The 17,635-nt window shown below is 47.8% G+C and overlaps 1 protein-coding gene across 1 annotated transcript; it reads right to left on the reverse strand.

Annotated features, from left to right (window-relative positions):
* Positions 1-4,141: 4,141 nt before the first annotated feature.
* Positions 4,142-5,320, reverse strand: GSX2 (GS homeobox 2). Its single transcript, XM_086747353.1, has 2 exons — positions 4,846-5,320; positions 4,142-4,651 (listed from the first exon to the last, which is right to left on the reverse strand). The coding sequence occupies exons 1-2, from the start codon at positions 5,318-5,320 to the stop codon at positions 4,311-4,313; spliced, it is 816 nt and encodes a 271-aa protein (XP_086603479.1). The 3' UTR covers positions 4,142-4,310.
* Positions 5,321-17,635: the final 12,315 nt, after the last annotated feature.

Genomic DNA, 17,635 nt, shown 5'->3' on the forward strand with positions numbered 1-17,635 from the left:
AGAGAGCGGTGCCTTCTGCAGACCAGTGCCACCCGCGAGTAAATGGCTCCCGACACATCAGGTCGGGTTCAAATCAGGGGCTTCGCAATCGGAGGGGTCCACGCTGTGGATCTGGTCCCAGCCATGCAGATCGAGGTCAGGGAGACCCTTTAAGATGGATGTTTTCCTCCTCCAAGTTTTTTAACTGGAAAGAGTTAGATTGAATTAAAGGAAGCAAACAACTGTCTAGGGGGAGAGAGCTTCACCGAAGGAATGCTGTCTTCGCTCACTGAAACCCCCAAAGGTTACAGGAGGTCAGTAGCGGGGTCACTCGCACAAATGTAACTCCCAGCCCTGGTGCAAATGCAGGATTTACTTGCATGACCCCAAGGCCGGGGCCTCGCCTTTGGGGCTGTCCCGTACCTGAGAGCCACACGGGACACCCACCACCACCTCAAAACAGGGAACGGGCAGCTGCCCTGCCATCCAGTTACACCAAGATGGGGGACTCCAGCAGCAGTGGTCCCAGACAGCCCCACACTCCTCATCTCCTGACTGCCCAGTGTGGGGCATATCTGGTGGATAACGCACAGTAACTGCAGCTGGGGTCTGTCAGGACCGTGCCTGGGTCATATCCGGTACTAAATATGGGAATAAGGCTGGGAAGTTGCATGGAGCCTGACGATGCGAGGGCAGTGCCGCAGCGGCGGTCTGAACCTCCCTGAGCTCTCCTTCTCAACCTCTGAAGAGAAGCGAATTTGTTGCTCCCACGGGAGTGATAAAGAGAAATGCAGGCATGTTTCCAGTGCTCTCAAACACCGTCATGATAAGTACCAAAGGAAAATAAGAGGGTCGCATTGGTTTCTTATTCACTGCACTTGCAACAAATAAGGCTTGGGATCACACCGACTCATAAAAGGAAAAAGCTGTTATCTGGGTGCTCTCCCATGCACCCCAAGCTCTGCAGCCTCCACTATATCTTCTGTTCCCAGTCCTATTGCTGGCCATACCCTCTGCCTCAAGGTCTGCCTCTGTGACGCTGTTCTGTTTCTCCTGTAGACATCCTCTTACAGCAGGTTGTTGGGCAAAAGACATCCCGCTGCTTGCCAGTTATGGGTTATCCAGGCCCTGCTAGACCGGCTGGTGGCAGCTGAGGTCTCTCCAGGGTCTGTCCCCTCTGGTCCACTGCTGAGCTGTGCAGGACTCATAGGAACACGACATCTTGGGGACCCTTGCAGAGCTATCTTGCTGGTTGGTATGGATCACAGGGTTTAAGAGCTATGAGGGAATGAAGGCAAGCAGCAGACAGATAAGCAGAGTGACTGCATAGTCCTTCTTTCCTTAGAAAACTAATCATAGAATCATAGAACCTTAAGGTTGGAAGCGACCTCCAAGATCATGAAGTTCACCATCAACCTGACACCACCATGCCTACTAAACCATGTCCTGGAGTGCCACGTCTACACGTTCTTTGAACACCTTCAGGGATGGTGACTCCACCACTTCCTTGGGCAGCCTGTTCCAGTTCCATCATCATCTCTTAATGATAAGGGGGATATTAAATAGGGAGCTGAACGCTGTCTGTCTTGGGCACTGAATGAGTCGGGGGAAAAGCCTGCCATTAGCACTTTGTGGGAGAAAAAAAAAAAAAACCACAACAGAAAAAAAGAAAAAACTCCAGCACATTATAATGTCAATTTGCCTAAATTTCTAACAGTTGAACACTGGACTTTGAAAGCCTACAGTACGTTTACTTCAAGGTAGGGTACATACAACTTCCAGCAGTTCTCCTGTCCCGTTGGCTTGGACTATCCAAAGCTATAGGTTCAGGCCGAGCTGGTTGTACCAGCCTTTTGAGATGTGTCAGGGCAAATCATTGCATCATTCCTCCTTTCCAAAATTTTTAACATGAAATGCACTGAAATAAGAAGAAATCTAGTGGTGACAGCAACTATCTCAATGATACAGCTTGTATGAAATAATAATATGCCGCTATTTCGTTTCAGCCCTTGAAAGATATATGCAAATGTTGATTACTATAAGAAATAGCAACTAATTTCAGTTCCTTTTTATTTTCGAGACATTGTTAAGTACTGCAATGAGGAGATCCCTTCTTGTGTATCTTCTAGAAGCAGAGGGAAATACCCATTTACTCACTGAGGTGCCTGTTTCCACGGAGTGATTCTGAGAATAGATACACCAAGAAATGTCTTTGCAGTTTTAAAATATCTTTGAGTTTTGCAGTATCACCCATTAAATTTTGAAGAGTGTGATGCTTTTCCTCCCCCAGTGTAGCTTTGCCTTCCCAGGCTGCTGCAGGCCTGTCGACTCCCCCATGTCACAGGACAGGGATGACACCATCGACAGGGTGGGCAAGACCTTCTGTGGTACTAACACCTCTTTCCCAGAGCTTCTAGGTTGGAAAAGACCTAATGGGATTATAGGAGCAAGCTAGACACAGGGGAACTGGAGCAGAGGAGCAACAGTTTCCAGAGACAACCTCAGCAGATTTTAGGGCAAGAGGAGGCAGCCCACTCAGCTGGGCCCTCTGTGAGGCCCCCTGGGAGGAAGTCACAAGGCCCATGAGCCTTTGGTCCTCTGGTCTCCTCAGCCCGGCAAGTGAGGGGACTGTCACCATCTGCACCCACTCAACTGGGATGCGAGCTGCTGGCCTTCGCACAGGCCCTCAGCTGAGGCAGTGAAATAGCCACAAAAGAGTGAGATTTTGTACTGGTTTTCCAAGTCCGGGCCAGAAATTTCAGCTCTGCCCTTCCTTCCCCCTCCTGTCAGACTGCAGGCGTGCTGGGCACTGACTCTGCCCCTCTCCATCCTATCCCAGATCCGCCCGTGTGCCCAGCCTCTCCTCCAAGATGAGCAAATGGCAAGAGTGTCACCGTGCCGGGGCTGCGTCTCCCACCAGCATCCAGGGTGCTCAGGTCATTCACATTGCAACATGAACCCCAAGCAGGCTTTGTTACTGGTTTTTGGACTAGAAGCAGAGCAGGCAAGAGAAATTGGAGATATAGGGCTCAAACATGAGAAATGTAGGGATTCTGCAGAGAATCAATTGCCTAAAAGGTCTTGCAATAGTTTCGGAAGTCAGAAGTGTAGGTGGGGTTAGCCCACCCAAGAAAAAGATGTGAGTGGGGAATAACACAGGGTGCAAGAGGCACTTCTCATCTGCTTATATGCTGTCTGCCAGGACTTCAGGAACGAGGGAAAAAAAAACTTATAAAGAGGCTTATTTGGGACTGACCAGCTCATTTGGGATGGACCAGCTTCAGCTCCATCCCACTCTGAGCCGGGGGGGTGCCAGCCGGGCCGGGCACACAGCCCCGGGGTGGGGAGGTCCCGGCCCCCAGCCCCTCACCCCGGTCCCGGGCCAGCGGCAGCAGGGGTGTGGGTACCCCCGGCGCGGTTGCTGGCGGGCAAGCAGGCGGGAAGAAGCTGGCCCCGGCCGTGCGGTTACCCAAAACTGCGGGGCTCAGCAAAGCAGCTGCGTTCGCGTCCCGCTCGGGGAGAGCGGGGTCTCCCACCCTCCCCCCGCACCCCGGGAACAGAAAACACACGCGGGCTTGTGGCCGATGGCGTTTATTTCTAGTCTTTACGGAGGTCCGACACACGCACACCAATGCTTTCACCGCACAAAGGACTGCGAGGAAACGCACCCGGCCCCGGCCAGCCCACCTTGGCTGCTGGGACCAAGCTGGCACTTGGGGAAGGGGAGGGGAGAAGAAAAAAAAAATTAAATTATCGTCTGATCTCATTTATTTAAATAAATATAAATATAACTTTTATATAAAACTATTCACAAACAAACCGCCGTCCCAAACCCAAACGACTTATCTTCATTTATCTCCTTATTTTTGTTCAGAAGTCCGTCCAGGAGGTTCTCAGCCCTATAGGTTTTTGTTTGCTTTTCAGTTTTTTGAATGTCTCGTCTTTCGGTTCCAAATATGTTGGCTTTTTTTTTCTTTTTTTCTTTTTTTTTTTTTTCCTTTACACTGGCGGGGGGAAGGTGGGGGGGGGAAGACACCCCGAGCCGTGCGAGGCCGGTGCGGTCTCACACGTTAGGAAGAGCAGGTGCCCGCTCCGGGGGCCACACAAATAAGGGTTTAGCTGCACTCTCCCCACTAAAACATTTACATTCCCAAAACGGATTTATACGTCTCTCTCTAGTACCGCGAAGGGATGAGAAAGAAACTCCCGGGTGGCGGGGGGAGGTTCGGCCCCGGGGGCTGCCCCTGTCCCGGGGTTGCGGGGCTAGGTGAGCCGCTCGCCGGCTGCGGGCCGGGACCCGACGGGGCGGGAGCGGAGTTGCGGGGCCGGGCTCAGAGCGGGGAGATCTCTTTCTCCTCGGTAGCCGAGGAGGGGGAGAGAGACTCTTCATCCTCCGACCTGGGGTAATGCCCCTGGCCGGTGCTGCACTTGCAGCCCCCGTGCGAGTTTCGCTGGGTGCCTTTGCCTTCTTTCTTGTGCTTCACCCTCCGGTTTTGGAACCAGATTTTCACTTGCTTCTCGGACAGGTTGAGGTAGGTGGCTATCTCGATCCTCCGTAGCCGAGACAGGTACATGTTGGAGGAAAATTCCCTCTCCAGCTCCAAGAGCTGGGTGCTGGTGAAAGCTGTCCTCATCCTTTTCCCGTTTTGAATTTGGCTGGAATCGGACCCTCCTGGAAGGGGAGAGAAGCAAGAACTTCAGCGGGATGGGGAAAAGGGGGAAGGGGAAAGAAAAAAAAAAAAAAAAAAAAAAAGAGCGGTGGGAAGACATTCTCCCGCACCTTTCCGCCCCGGGGCAGCCGCTCCCCTCGGGGGAACCCCTTCTCCCGCTCCCCCACTCCATCCCCGGTGGCCCCGGGGCTCCTACCCATGCCGAGGCAGTGAAACCTCCGGGGGTCGCTGACGCTGTAGGTGGTGGCGGAGCAGGCGGGCGGGTGATGCGCCGGGTGCCCCAGGGCGGCGGCGGTGGGGACAGCGGCGGGCGGCGGGGGCGGCGGCGGGTGGTGAGCGTGGCCGGCCCGCGGGCAGCACTGGGCCTCGCCGGCGGCGGCGGCAGGGAACTGGCTCTTGAGGAGCGGGACGGCCCCGCCGCCGCCTCCGCCACCCCCGCCGCCGCCGCCGCTGCGGGAGGAGTGCAGGTGCGAGGTGACACAGAGCGGGCAGAGGCAGAAGGCGCCGGTCTTGCGGGACGGGCAGGCAGGGCCCGACACCGACATGACGAGGGGGGAAGGCACGCTGAGAGGGATGAAGAAGTCCTGGCCGTGGTGATGCTCAGGCAGGGACGGAGCCGGCCTCGAGGAGTCTTTGATGATTAAGGAGTCGACATAGAAGGAGCGGGACATTTCGGCGGGCGTGCGGATGGAGCCGGGGGCGGCTCTCCCCACGTCGGGTTTTTTGTCCTGCTCGGCCAAGTTGCCACTGAAGTCCCGGCGAGGCGAGAAGGTGCTTATGTTGGAGAGCCGAACAAAAGGGTCCCTGGAGAGGGCTGGTCTTAAAGTCCCCCCGCCTGGATCCCCTGCGCCGGGGTTTTATATCAACTATTTAAACACGTGATGGCTGAAAGCCTTGCAGATCTAAATCTCCCTGGCTTCCCAGGCCGGCAGGAGAGGCTGGGGGGTGGGGGGGAAGCAAAGCGGGGGGGCCTCCCCAAAGTCTGCGTGCTCGCTCGCCGCCGGATGACTTCAGCCCTTCCCCTCCGCCCCAGATAAATTATAGGAGCCGGGAAACCGGGGAGGGGGCGGCTGCCCCACCGCCCCGTCACACATCGGGCTGGCAGGCACGTCCCCCTGGCAGCACACCCGGGGGGGGGAGGTTAAAGCAGTCGGAGGGAGTTTCTGGTCGCGGTTTTTCCCCAGGAGCACGCTCTTTTCCCCGCGGGAAGGGGAGGAGAGCAGGTGATGCGCTGGAACAAGCGGGTCAACGCCGACACCCTCCACTCTCCGCGGGTAAAGTGGCACCTGAGGGGCCGTGACTCCCATTCCCTATCCCCAGCCCAATCCCTGCAGCAGGACCCCTCCGGGAGACTCTTCCCGCACGGGAGGAGCCAGGGTCACCGACAGAGAGACATAGATAGAAAGTTAGGGATCGCGCGTGTGTGTGTCTGTACGTGTCAAGTGTTTTTTTTGTTTCTTTTTAATTTTTTTTCTTCTCGTCCTTTCCACCCCGAGTGCGTCTCGCCCAATTAGCAATTACTCCAGTGGACAAAGCCTTCAAATATCTGGACACCTCTCAGCCGAACGGTACCAAAACGGAAAACTTCCCAGTGAACTTCCCCGCCCGCTTCAGGGCTGCGGTGGGCAGCGCTAATGAAAGGCGAACGTTTGGGGGGGGGGGGGGGGGGGTGGAGGGGCGATGCTTTGATCTCCACCAAGTTTGCTGAAGCAATCATTCAAAGTAAAATTGGATAAACAGCTAAATACGGTCGGTGGCTCCGGAGTATTTCAGATTGCATTAAAAAGCCGAGGTATTCGCAGCATATTACGCGATTTTTTTCCAGTGACCTGTTTTATGAGAGTTTAAGAAGATACAGATCGTGAACAGAAGGGCGAGCGCGCTCTTGCTCGGCGGATGCGGAGCGGCGTTTAAAACCGACGGCGGATCCCGTCCCGCATGACTCGGGAAAGGGAAGAGACAGTTGTGCTCTAAAGCAGAAAACGCGGACTACGCCTAATTGCCAGAGCCTGGGCGGTCAATCGACAGCCGTAACGCCTGCAGAGACGGTTATCACCCAGAAAGGCCGGACCGGGACGCAGACATCCTACACCCCACCTCCCCCGCCCCGCACACTCATTCTCCCGCTGTTAAAACCCAGCAAAACACACCCGCTGCCCGCCTTCTGATGGGAACCAGCGAGGCTCAGCGGTGCAACTCCAGCCTTGCTAAAAGAGGGGCCAGGTCTCGCCCCGCTGTCTCGTCTTCGTCCCCACCCCGAGCAGGGGCCGGCTGGACCCCCAGCCCTGCTCGCCCCCCTCCTCTCCCTGATGGTCCCGAGCAGGAACGATGCGACAGTGCTTTTAGGGACATCCCACACTCGGCGAATGTGAGGATTTATGGATGGCAATTAAAGTTTTATGAATTGCAGCTGAGGCTGGTTATGGAGCTATTTGAATGTGATTAGAATTCAATTAGAAAGTGTTTACCGGCCGGCGGGGCTCCGGGCTGTAAACAGACAGCTATTCCAGCAATGCGCTAATCCCGCGTCTTGTGACAACGAGGGGGGACTCGTGGGGTTTAGGCGGGTCGGCTCAGACCTCACCTACTTTTCCCCAGACTCTTTCCGGCGGCTCAGCCGAGGTCCTGGGGCCCAGCATCGCCTGCCCGCGTCGCCGCCGAGGCGCTGAGGACCGGTCCCTGTCCCGGGGGCTCTGGTCCTCAGCTCCGGTAAGGCTTTAACCACGGTCACGGTGGCTGGGCATAGGATTTCGCCTTGCTCTCCCCGTTTAAAAAACACAGTTCATCTGGTGGAGATTTGAATTAATCTCTGCGCTTTCTTTCCTTTTATTTTATTTCCCTTTACTAGAAGCTGTTCTGGAAAGGAATAATAATTAAAAAAAAAAAAATCCCGTCGACCTCAGTGGAAAAAACTATCTGCAGTGATAGGGTGGATCTGAGAAGGGGGCTGTCGTAAGGGAAGGCAGACAGAGCAAGAGTCGGATCAACATTGCAATTTGTAATTGTTATAATAAACCAAGTGCAGTGATAAAAGAGGGGAAAAAAAACCCAAGCCAACAGAAAAACACTACGCACCAACCACAAAGAAAAACCCACTCCTGAAAGCCAGAGCAAGAAAAGAAGTCATTTGTAAGCAAAGATATCCCAAACCAGGCGGAATGATGTAAGGCGTGCGCCCACATCACATCGGCCTCGTTACAATTTTATTTTTCAATAATTCTGTCCGATAAAATTTCATTGTCCATTAAGTAATCCCCGAAATGAGAGCTCTTATGAGCCTATAATGAGCTCTAATTGCTACGACTGGGAGAGCCACGTGGAAGGATTTAGAAGGTATTAAGCAGTTGGGTACAGAGCACAGGCTGTTACCTAGCCATTACTTTCATAATTCAAGGAGAAAATTAGTCCTTTTAAGGGAAAATCCTTTGATTCCCTTCATTCTGCTCGGGGTGACAGAGTATAGCTTTGTCTGCCTTTAGTTCAAGACAGTGTAACAAATGAGAATGTAACGAAATTGCCCCCTTTTGAAAAAGGAGCGGTTCAAAAAGAACATCAGAGCCGCTCCCCTGGTCCGCCGAGCGCAGGACTGGGTGCTGGTCCCTCTTTTCTTCCAGATGTCTCTAACACCTTTATGTAGAAGAGATTCACGGCTTAAATGACAAAAGCGACTCTTTCCCCTTTCCCTCCCCCAACCCCCGCAGCTCCTGGCAGAAGAAAAAGCCCATGCCCGCCCGCATCTCCGCCGGGTTCAGGGGAGGAGCGGGACACCGGTTCGACTGAAAAAAAAAAAAAGAAAAAAAAACAAAAAAAAACCAAACAAAAAAAATCAAACAACAACCAGCAACAAAAACACACCCCCCCAAAACCCCAAACCCCCAAAAAGCAATTACTGCAGCGCAGTCGTGGTAGCAAACACCGGGCCGGGGTGACATGCGATGGCGCTGGGCAGGACGCGCCCCGGGCTGGGTCTGTCCTCAGGAGGGAAAAGCCTCTCTTAAAATAAAGCCTCGCTTAAAATAAAGCCCTGCCCGGGTAAGCGAGGGGCCGCGGGCTCCTGCGCGATCATCGTCGCGCTTATTCGCTAAGCTAACATTGATTTCCTATTCGTTTCCGAAGCCATTGGCGATCTGGAAGCCGGGTTTTGTGAAGGGAACGCAGGCAAAAGACAGGACTTGCCCCCAGCTCCCATTAAGGAGGTCATTATAAAAGCGTGAACAAGTCTATTAATGTTTTATTGAAAGCGCATCGTTAACTTGTATCCATCCTTTTCTGAAAGTGGCATTGTGATATTGCTGTCTGTGGCACATCTTACCCAATATAGCCCGAGATTTCTCCATTATCTGTAACCAAGCAACACTTTCTGAATACCAAAAATTGAAAAGAACCGCTTAGTCTTCAAGAAAGTCCTCAATAATAGTGGAAAAGAACAAAGATCCAGGAGACAACAAAATGCCACAGGGGTGACTTTTCATGAGCAATTATCTCTCATTAATCAGAAGAACAGCTGCAATATTAATTTTCTCTCTTTCTTCCTCTCTTTTCACAGTCCCCAACATTTGAATAATCATAAATTTTGATTTCATGGGGCAGCAACATTGCCGGCGACTTCGAGACACAAGCTACCCACGCAGGGCGCACGCTTTGCACATAGCTCTTATTTTAAGGCTGCTAAAGAACAGAGAAAAGAAAAGAAAAGAAGAGAGGAAAAAGTTTGGGCTGGGTTGCTTTTCCCCCCACTTCTTTGCCTCGGAGCGGGGATGAAACCCGCAGCCCCTTCCCTCCAACCCCTGCCCACAGAAAGCAAGGGGCGAAGGTACCGGTTGCCCTGCGCCGGCTTAAAGCGTGGGAGTTTCAACAACCTCGCTGTCCATTGAACTTCCAAACATGAAGCCAAGCGTTGTAGATCTGTCCAAAGAGACAATCTTTGGGCGTAACGCGCATTGTGAAACATCAAAAGGCCGCGGCGTTATAGGCGCTAAGCATTCAGGGCGGAGGGTGCAATGCCTCCCTTCTCAGGAGTTTAACAAGCGATGTCGCCGCGGCAAGGAAACCGAGAAGGATGCTAATACTAAAAGTCGCTTGCTTTTTTATTTTATTTTATTTTTTTTTAATTCTTTGAGTAGGGGGATTTAAAAAAAATCTCAGGGGCCGCCGACTGCCAAGCAGGGGATGGGAGCGCACAGCCCGTGGTCAGAGGTGATGGGGGGCGGCGGGCTGCAGATGCAACTCCCCAGTATCCTTTCCTTCCGTGGGAGATTTCTTCTGCCCCCCAACCCCGCACAGAGGAAGGGCAGACCCCTCTTTCCCTCTCCCGGGGCCGCCAAGCCCCTCCTGCCGCAGCCCGCCCTGCCTGGCTCCAGAGGACCGGGGTGGGGGGAGGAGGAGGGTGCAGAGCCCCGGGTCCAGTGGGAGCGTGAGCGGCCGCTTCTTGCTGGGGAGGGAGACTCGCCCCGTCCATTGCCCCTTCGCAGCCCTTGGAGAGATGGCCCTGCTCCTACCCCACCTTGTCCATGCTTTTCGCTCAGGTGGGTTTCGCACCCCACTAGAAGCAAATTTCTACTCAAGTCCTTCGGGGCGGCTGTGATCACTCGCGTTTGAGTGACCCTGCATCTAAAAAGCCTCGGCAGCAGCCTGCAGTGCACTCTCTTCCTTCACAGCCTGGCTCTGTGCCTTCTGCCTTCACCTGCAGGTCTACTGTGATAACTGTCTTTAACGTAACAACAAACCAGCAGGCCTTATTCTGCTATTTCTGCTATCTTTTTTTTTTTGGAGTAGGAACTTTCATTATTCACTTTGCAAGGACAGGCTGAGAGAGCTGGGGCTGTTCAGCCTGGAGAAGAGAAGGCTCTGGGGAGATCTTATAACAGTCTTCCAGTATCCAAAGGGGGCCTACAGGAAAGACAGGGAGAAACTCTTTAGCAGGGCCTGTTGTGATAGGATGAGGGGTAACGGTTTTAAAATAGAAGGAAGCAGATTCAGACTGAATATAAGGAAAAAAAAAATACAATGAGGGTGGTGGAACATTGGAAGAAGTTGCCCAGAGAGGTGGTGGATGCCACATCCCTGGAAACATTCAAGGCCAGGTTGGACGGGCTCTGAGCAACCTGATCTTGTTGGAGATGTCCCTCCTTCTTGCAGGGGCGCTGGACCTTTAAAGGTCCCTTCCAATCCAAACTATTCTATGATTCCATGATTCTATAAATGACTCAGGTCTGTACTTAAAATACGTGGGCACAAGCTCATTGATGGGTTCTCTTCAGTGTCTGGATGCAAAAGAAGCTGCTTGTTTGAGCCTTCTCACCACAATGAAGTCTACGATAGGGTTTCTGCACTGTCCTGCTACAAGAGATGGTGTGGAGGACCCAGAGGAGGAGATGTTCGCTCAGTGAGCTCCTAGTTACACGCAGTCCTGCCAGGTATTTCCCTGAGCCCGGCTTTGCTAAGTCCCCAGTACTCTTCAGATATGGCACAACACTGGGCCTGACACTTCAGGCAGTCTGGGCCCTGATTTCACTAAGAACTTTTGTTTAGAGCCCTAGCAACTAAAATTGTTAACTACTGCAGATGACATGTATGAGGGAAAGCTGTGACGGTGTATCTCTAAAAGGGGCCAAGCTAAACCTCTGCAAGAGCCTCAGTGGAGGCCAATGGCGGGAGATGGAGCTGAAACCCCAAGCTCATGTGAGGCAGAACAAGGATTCAGAATGCAGACGTGGACTCTGGAACACGCCAACCATGAGCAGTTTTGTTTTTACATTGATATATCATCACAAGTCAATAGGAGAGTGACACTTTACGGTAGTAGAGGCAACAATCCAGCACAGGACATGAGATTCTGTGTAATATTAAACATCCTATTTAATTTCTGTCCTGGAAATTCAACCCTCATGCATTTCCATCCTTAGGGGTCAGGCTTAGGTTGAAGCATTCGGCTTGACAGTGACTAAAAAGCAGTCTTTTGAATTTGTTGCCAGAGGAAATGCTGCACGTTTTTAGCCAGATTAACAGGAACAGAATTAAATGCAACTTGTGAGAAAACGGAAGAGGGCATCAAACTTGCCATCATATTACAGGAGCTGCCTGTTTCACAGTCCGAATATTGTATGAATTTTGAGTTCATCTCATCCAGCCTAAAACAGATTACCATTTATTTCCTTTTTCCTAGATGAAAGTACAGATGTGGGATAGCTCAGGAACTGCAAAGTGATGAAGGAACTTGCTAAAGGAGAGATGATACTGATCCTGCAGCCTCAGGAAGCAGAAAGGGATACAGTTAATCATGGAGTTCCTCAAGGATAAGTCTCAGAAGTAGTTGAATTACTTAGTTTAATTCATTCTTTTGGCACAGCCAATAAGAACACACTACTTATAGCAGAGAGGTGAGGTCAGCATCTGTGGAGACTGGAGAGCCATACTGGAAGAAGTGGATTCTCTAAGGAGTATTGAAGTACAATGACAAAGCCAATGCAAGCGAGGAGCTCCATGGCTAAACACGACATTGTGACTGGGGCACCTGGGCACATTAATCCATGTTTATGAAGCATTACCATGGCATGGTTAGGTGACAGCTGAATGCAATCACAGAGCATAACAGCCAAGGTCATTCCACTAAGGAGATGGAAATGCTAAAGCCACCGTGCATGGGGAAACCTTGTCTGGGATAGTGGACAACTTTCCACCTCAGAAAAGACTAAATCAGAGCAGGTCCAGAGAACAGCTGTAGGAGTACAGTATTAGAAGAACATGGACCCTCATGAGAAGACTCAAAGAAAGGTGACATGGCTGCTGCTTATACCAGCGAGGTAAATATCCATGAAAGAGAAGAGCTATTCCATCTAAAGAATATTGCCACAAGAACAGATGGAGATACTCTGGCCTGTAAATAAATAAACAAATAAAGCTTCTGAGAGAAATGAAGCTCTGAAACTCATTCTGGGATTTACCAATGGGAATATGAAATGGCAGTAGTTTTAAGAGAACATCTGAAACAATTCTGAAGTGTCTGAAGTTATGGGACTTTTTTTTTTTTTTTTGTGGAGTGAAGGCACACAAAAAGACTGCTTATATAGTACTGATTTAAAATTAAGTTGTTGATTATTTGAGGGAATATATTTTCTAAGAAGGATGTTGGATTGGTATTCCTAGAAGCTAAGGTCCACAGAGCAGCTATGGCACGGCTGGAAGCAGCACTCTTCTGCATCTTCCCTCCTGTCCTCTATCCTGCATCATCCACGCTTGATGCCCAACTAGTGTTCTGGATACTGCCTCTGCTCCAATAGGAACTGATGGTGTGTTTGCTTGTTTTTTTCCTTTTACATTTGCTATTAAGAGAATAGAAGACAAAACCCAGGCATGCCAAAATGGTGGTCTTTTTTCAGAAGTCAGAACAAACATTGGTCTGATTTTGATACAATCTGGAAGCCTTTATGAGAAAGAAACTTACCATCTAATTTCTTCATCTCTTCAGAATACAGTCTTAGCTTTGTCCAAGCAGCTGTCACGTGAAAACAAATCTCTAATGCCTGCGGCTGGAAGCAGCCCTTCTTCAGTTTCGTCCTTTGGTATGTATTTGCATCCTTAATTTAAAATAAAGGAACAAACCCCAAAGTTTCAGGAAGTGGAGTCTCAGTGAAGTACAGGCTAGAGGTACCCTACCTCTTGCTGTGCTAGGAAGAAAGTAGCATATTAAAGAAGCACACAATATGAGCATGTCAAAAAAGATTTTTATTAAAGCAATATAAAAAAGTTTTGCATAGCCTGCCTCTTCTTATTTATAATGAATACATGGTCCAAGCTTGAATCCGAAGCTTTCTCTTTGAAAAATCATAGAAACAAAGTAATTTTACATATTTTATGATCTTGTGTAAATATATTAGTTCAAAGCTTATTTAGTGTGCTGTTGTTGAGGCTATGCCAAAGTGTAATGACAGAAGTCCTGAAAACTAGGACTATATAAGGTTCAGAGCACTATTCTAGTGAAAAGGAAAGACATGACAATGGAAAAAAAAATACAGTGTGAAGGTTCTGAAGAAGGAAGAAATATTGGAGCCTAAGCTGCAAGAAGATGTAACTGGGAAGGTATAAGTCACAATTTAAAAGTGCAAATGAAATATAATTACTATTATACTATGACCAGATCAAAAAACATCAGCCAAAAAAGAGCCCAATGCTTGAAGAGCAGCTCAGACTCAAGTATATCAACTTTATCAGTCCAAGTTCTCTCTGCTACACTGCAGCTGAACCAAAGAACTCATATTCCTATTAAAGTATCTATGCACCTAGAATATAATTAATGCTACAGCGTATAAGATGTAAGGGGGTTGGACTAGATGACCTTTGAAGGTCCCTTCCAACCCTAACCATTCTATGACTCTATTACTGTCTGCACCCTCAAGCATACTGAGACGTTGACTTGTTACAAGTTAAAACATTGAAAGGTTTGGGTAAAAATAGTACTCTCAGTTACAGAGCTGTAAGACAGACTTACTCTGCAGCTATTCTGAATGATGCAGTGGGAGCAGAATTTGGCCTGGTGTTTTCAAAGGTTAGTTAAACAAAATATGACCTTTTTCAGGCTCAGGGAACAAAAGAGGTCAGCTTATTCCCCAGAGCTACAAAAGGTCTTTCAAGGGTACCAAAGAAATAAAAATAAAAGCCATGATCACACTTCCTAGATGGACACATAGAAACAAAACTGAGAGTTTCCCAGTCAACGAGAGTCACCCACTATGGGAAAGGTGTATAGATTCAAACAATCAGTTTTGTCCAAGGTCCCAGAGCAAGACAGCTGTGGAACTGGGATTTGACCCAATGTCTCCTATCTTTTGGAATCTTGCAGAATCGCAAAGAGTCTGCTGAATCTGATCGACTGCACTTTGATAACTCCTCCAGCAAAGCAAGCCTAACGCAGCTTCCCCATTCCTTTGAGGGTAAGGGTTTGTGCAGGTTATTCTCTTGCTCGCAAGGACATTCTGGTACAAGCTGTCCGTTGTGTACAAACAGATCAGTTACGCAAACTTCACTGATTTCATTCTCTGCTGGAATTGTTACTCTAGTCTCTTCGAGGAGAGAAGACAACTCTGCTCCAATGTGTTAACCAAGCTGCAACAAGATTTACAAATCCGACCACAAAGTGCCTTTGAATCATGTGCATAATTCTTTCCTCTTCTGCTTTTTCGCACATGCATCGGGAAACTGTAGCATTCATATGGTGATGGGATAACGCACAGATTTTCACTCTGCTATGTCAGGCTCAATGCTTAGTGTGAGACTACCAGCAGCCAAAAACGATCTCAAAGAGGGAACTGGATCCTAAAGAGAGGCAATTTCTTTCCAATCTCTTGCTTGCCTTGAAAGGAAAGTAAGTTTATTTTCAGGTTGCAAATTATTCCCATCTCTCTTGCTTTATCACAGAGCTGTTATTTGTTCTTTACCTTCCTTGAGGACCTCATCCTCTAGCAATGTAATATATTGCACTGTAAGCACTTTTCTCCAACTTTAAACAACTTCTCAGAACAAGAGCATCTATTTTTTAATGCTGTCTGTTAGACTGACTATGGATCATTCCTCATACCATGAGAGTGAAAAATATTTCCTTGGAAAAAAAAAACAATGTTATTTTAAAATATTCAGAAGGAAATAAAACTGTCGTATCTGAAAGAGATGTGCTAGAAATCTCTCTTTGCTTATACGCAATAGGAACGAACAAGTTAGCATAACCAAATACTAATGAACGTTAAAGTGCCCAGAGGAAATCTCAGTTGTTCACGTTTTGGTGATTTTAGATGAAAGACATCCTTCCCTGTTCTCTTTAGATCAACATTTGTCACAGTAATTAATGAGGAAGTAATTATAATGTAATTTGTCAGAATAATCTGACAGGCAAAGAATTATGTTCTCAATCCTGAAGGAATACATAGTTCTAGTTTTCCGACAGATTGGGTACATGTGGGTGGCATAGCAGAGAGTATTTGCCTTTAAGCAGGATAAAAACTTTGGCACTTTCTATACTCAAGCTAAAACGGACAGAGGCATTGTCTAATTCTCTAAAATATGTTACATGAAGGTATTTTATCTTAACAACAGATTAGTAAACATGATTTTTAACACTTTCTTCAAATAAAGGCTACTTCTTATTACAGTGACTTTGAGATTAGCAGTTCAGCTGCAGTAGTTAAGTAGTCACTCACTGCTTCTTTAAGATGGTGAGTAAACATCTTAAGAATTCAATTATATTTACCAGGAGAAAAACAACTGTCCTCAAAATAAATTTAAACTATGAGATGAGGCATCAAAAGATGGAAAAACAAAGAAACAAAGAAAAATAAAGACATTAAATTAAAATCCTTATTGGCGTTTGGGGAGGTTCACTCCACTATTTGCCATTTGCTTTTTTTTTGTTTGCTTTGTGTTTTTTTTTTAGGATAGAAGTCCACTATAGCTTTACTCAACTAACAGCATCTGTATCTCTAACAGACACATAAGATAATTCAGCCCACAGTATTCCTTGATACTTGTTTTTAGCATCTCAAACAGAAATTGTTCTTAAAGGTGATCTTCTGAGGAAAGGTTTGATATTGTATATTTGCCATTTTAAGAATGTTTTAAAACCTCTGAACTTGCTGTTCCATTTGTATGTTTATATGACTTTGTTATACGTTTGTTTTTAGCAGACTTTATACTTTTGTACTTGCAGCATAGAAAACTCCCATTGAGTTCAAGGCTACATCCAGCTCACATAAAAAGAATAATGGAGACGTTTTGTATGTTTCTATTTAATTTATGTGATTATAGAAAAAAAAATGGAGCAAGGATTCTGCTATATTGGACTCTCATACAGACGGGAAGGAAAGAAAAAAGGGACCATATGTATTTCCTATGTCAGCGAGTCCTACTGAAAAGAAGAAAAAAAACCCAACATCATGCCTAAAAACAACCAAGAGTTTGTCTTGGCTGTAGGTTATGTGGACCATGAGTAGATATTTGAGTTGAGCATATTACAAATTCTTTTATGGATTGGGAGATTCTGCCTTCAATAACGTGTTGTCCCGTGGTCTTGGAAAGAGCAGGAGTATCCAACTGCATCCATCCACAGTTTTAACAGACTTGAAACTACAAGGAGTCTATTTTTCATTTTGTTGTATCTTAAGGAAATTCTGAAAAGCAAGTGTCTGCTTTTCTCTTTACATGAGATCTATGCTTTCAGTACTTCGTTCATGGCTTACAGAGTCTCTTTCAGAAATACTGTTTTCTATATAGAGATATCTTTTGACCTCTCCTCATTAACCTCATATAAATGCAGTATAGGAAGCTGGACCAAAAGGAAAACAAAATAAATTGCTTGACAGGAGGAAAAAAAAGGCTAATAAAAACATAAAGTGAACGGGAGCTATTCACCACATATTTTTTACTCTAAGAACTCACTCAATTCTGCATCATGAAGTCATCAACAAAACTCTGACTTACTGTAATGGTTTGGTGCCAAGACTTCTCTTTGCTTTTTGTACAGAAAACCTTGGTTAGTCTATCTGTGGTTTTAGAGAGATTTTGCAAAATCATCAGTCAACCAGCAAGAATGCCATGAAACTGGCCAGAGAAATGAACACAATTCTGTGGCTCTAACAGTAAGTTCTGCTGTATTATTTGTAGCTGCCTGTCCGTTCCTGACTTTCCTTTCCACATTTCTGCAATACCATAACTAAAATATAATTTTTAGTTTTTTGGTTTTTGCTTGTTTTATTTTGTTTGGTGGAAACTCAAGGGGTGGTGGTTGAAACTCAAGGGATGGTGCTGAGTGATACCATTAGCTGGAATGTTTACATTACCAGCAGCACTTTAGCCAGGCCTGTCAAGAGCAATGGGACATTTAAGCAGGACAGAGGAGGCAACCCAGTGGTGAGAAGCTCTGTATCATGGGAAAGGACTGATGTGAAAGGAGGTCTTGGGGCAGAAAAAGCAAAGTGCAGACTAATGTGAGTATTCTTGGA

The sequence above is a fragment of the Chlamydotis macqueenii genome, chromosome 4 (genome assembly GCF_036417535.1).
Source record: "Chlamydotis macqueenii isolate bChlMac1 chromosome 4, bChlMac1.mat, whole genome shotgun sequence".
NCBI lineage: Eukaryota > Metazoa > Chordata > Aves > Otidiformes > Otididae > Chlamydotis > Chlamydotis macqueenii.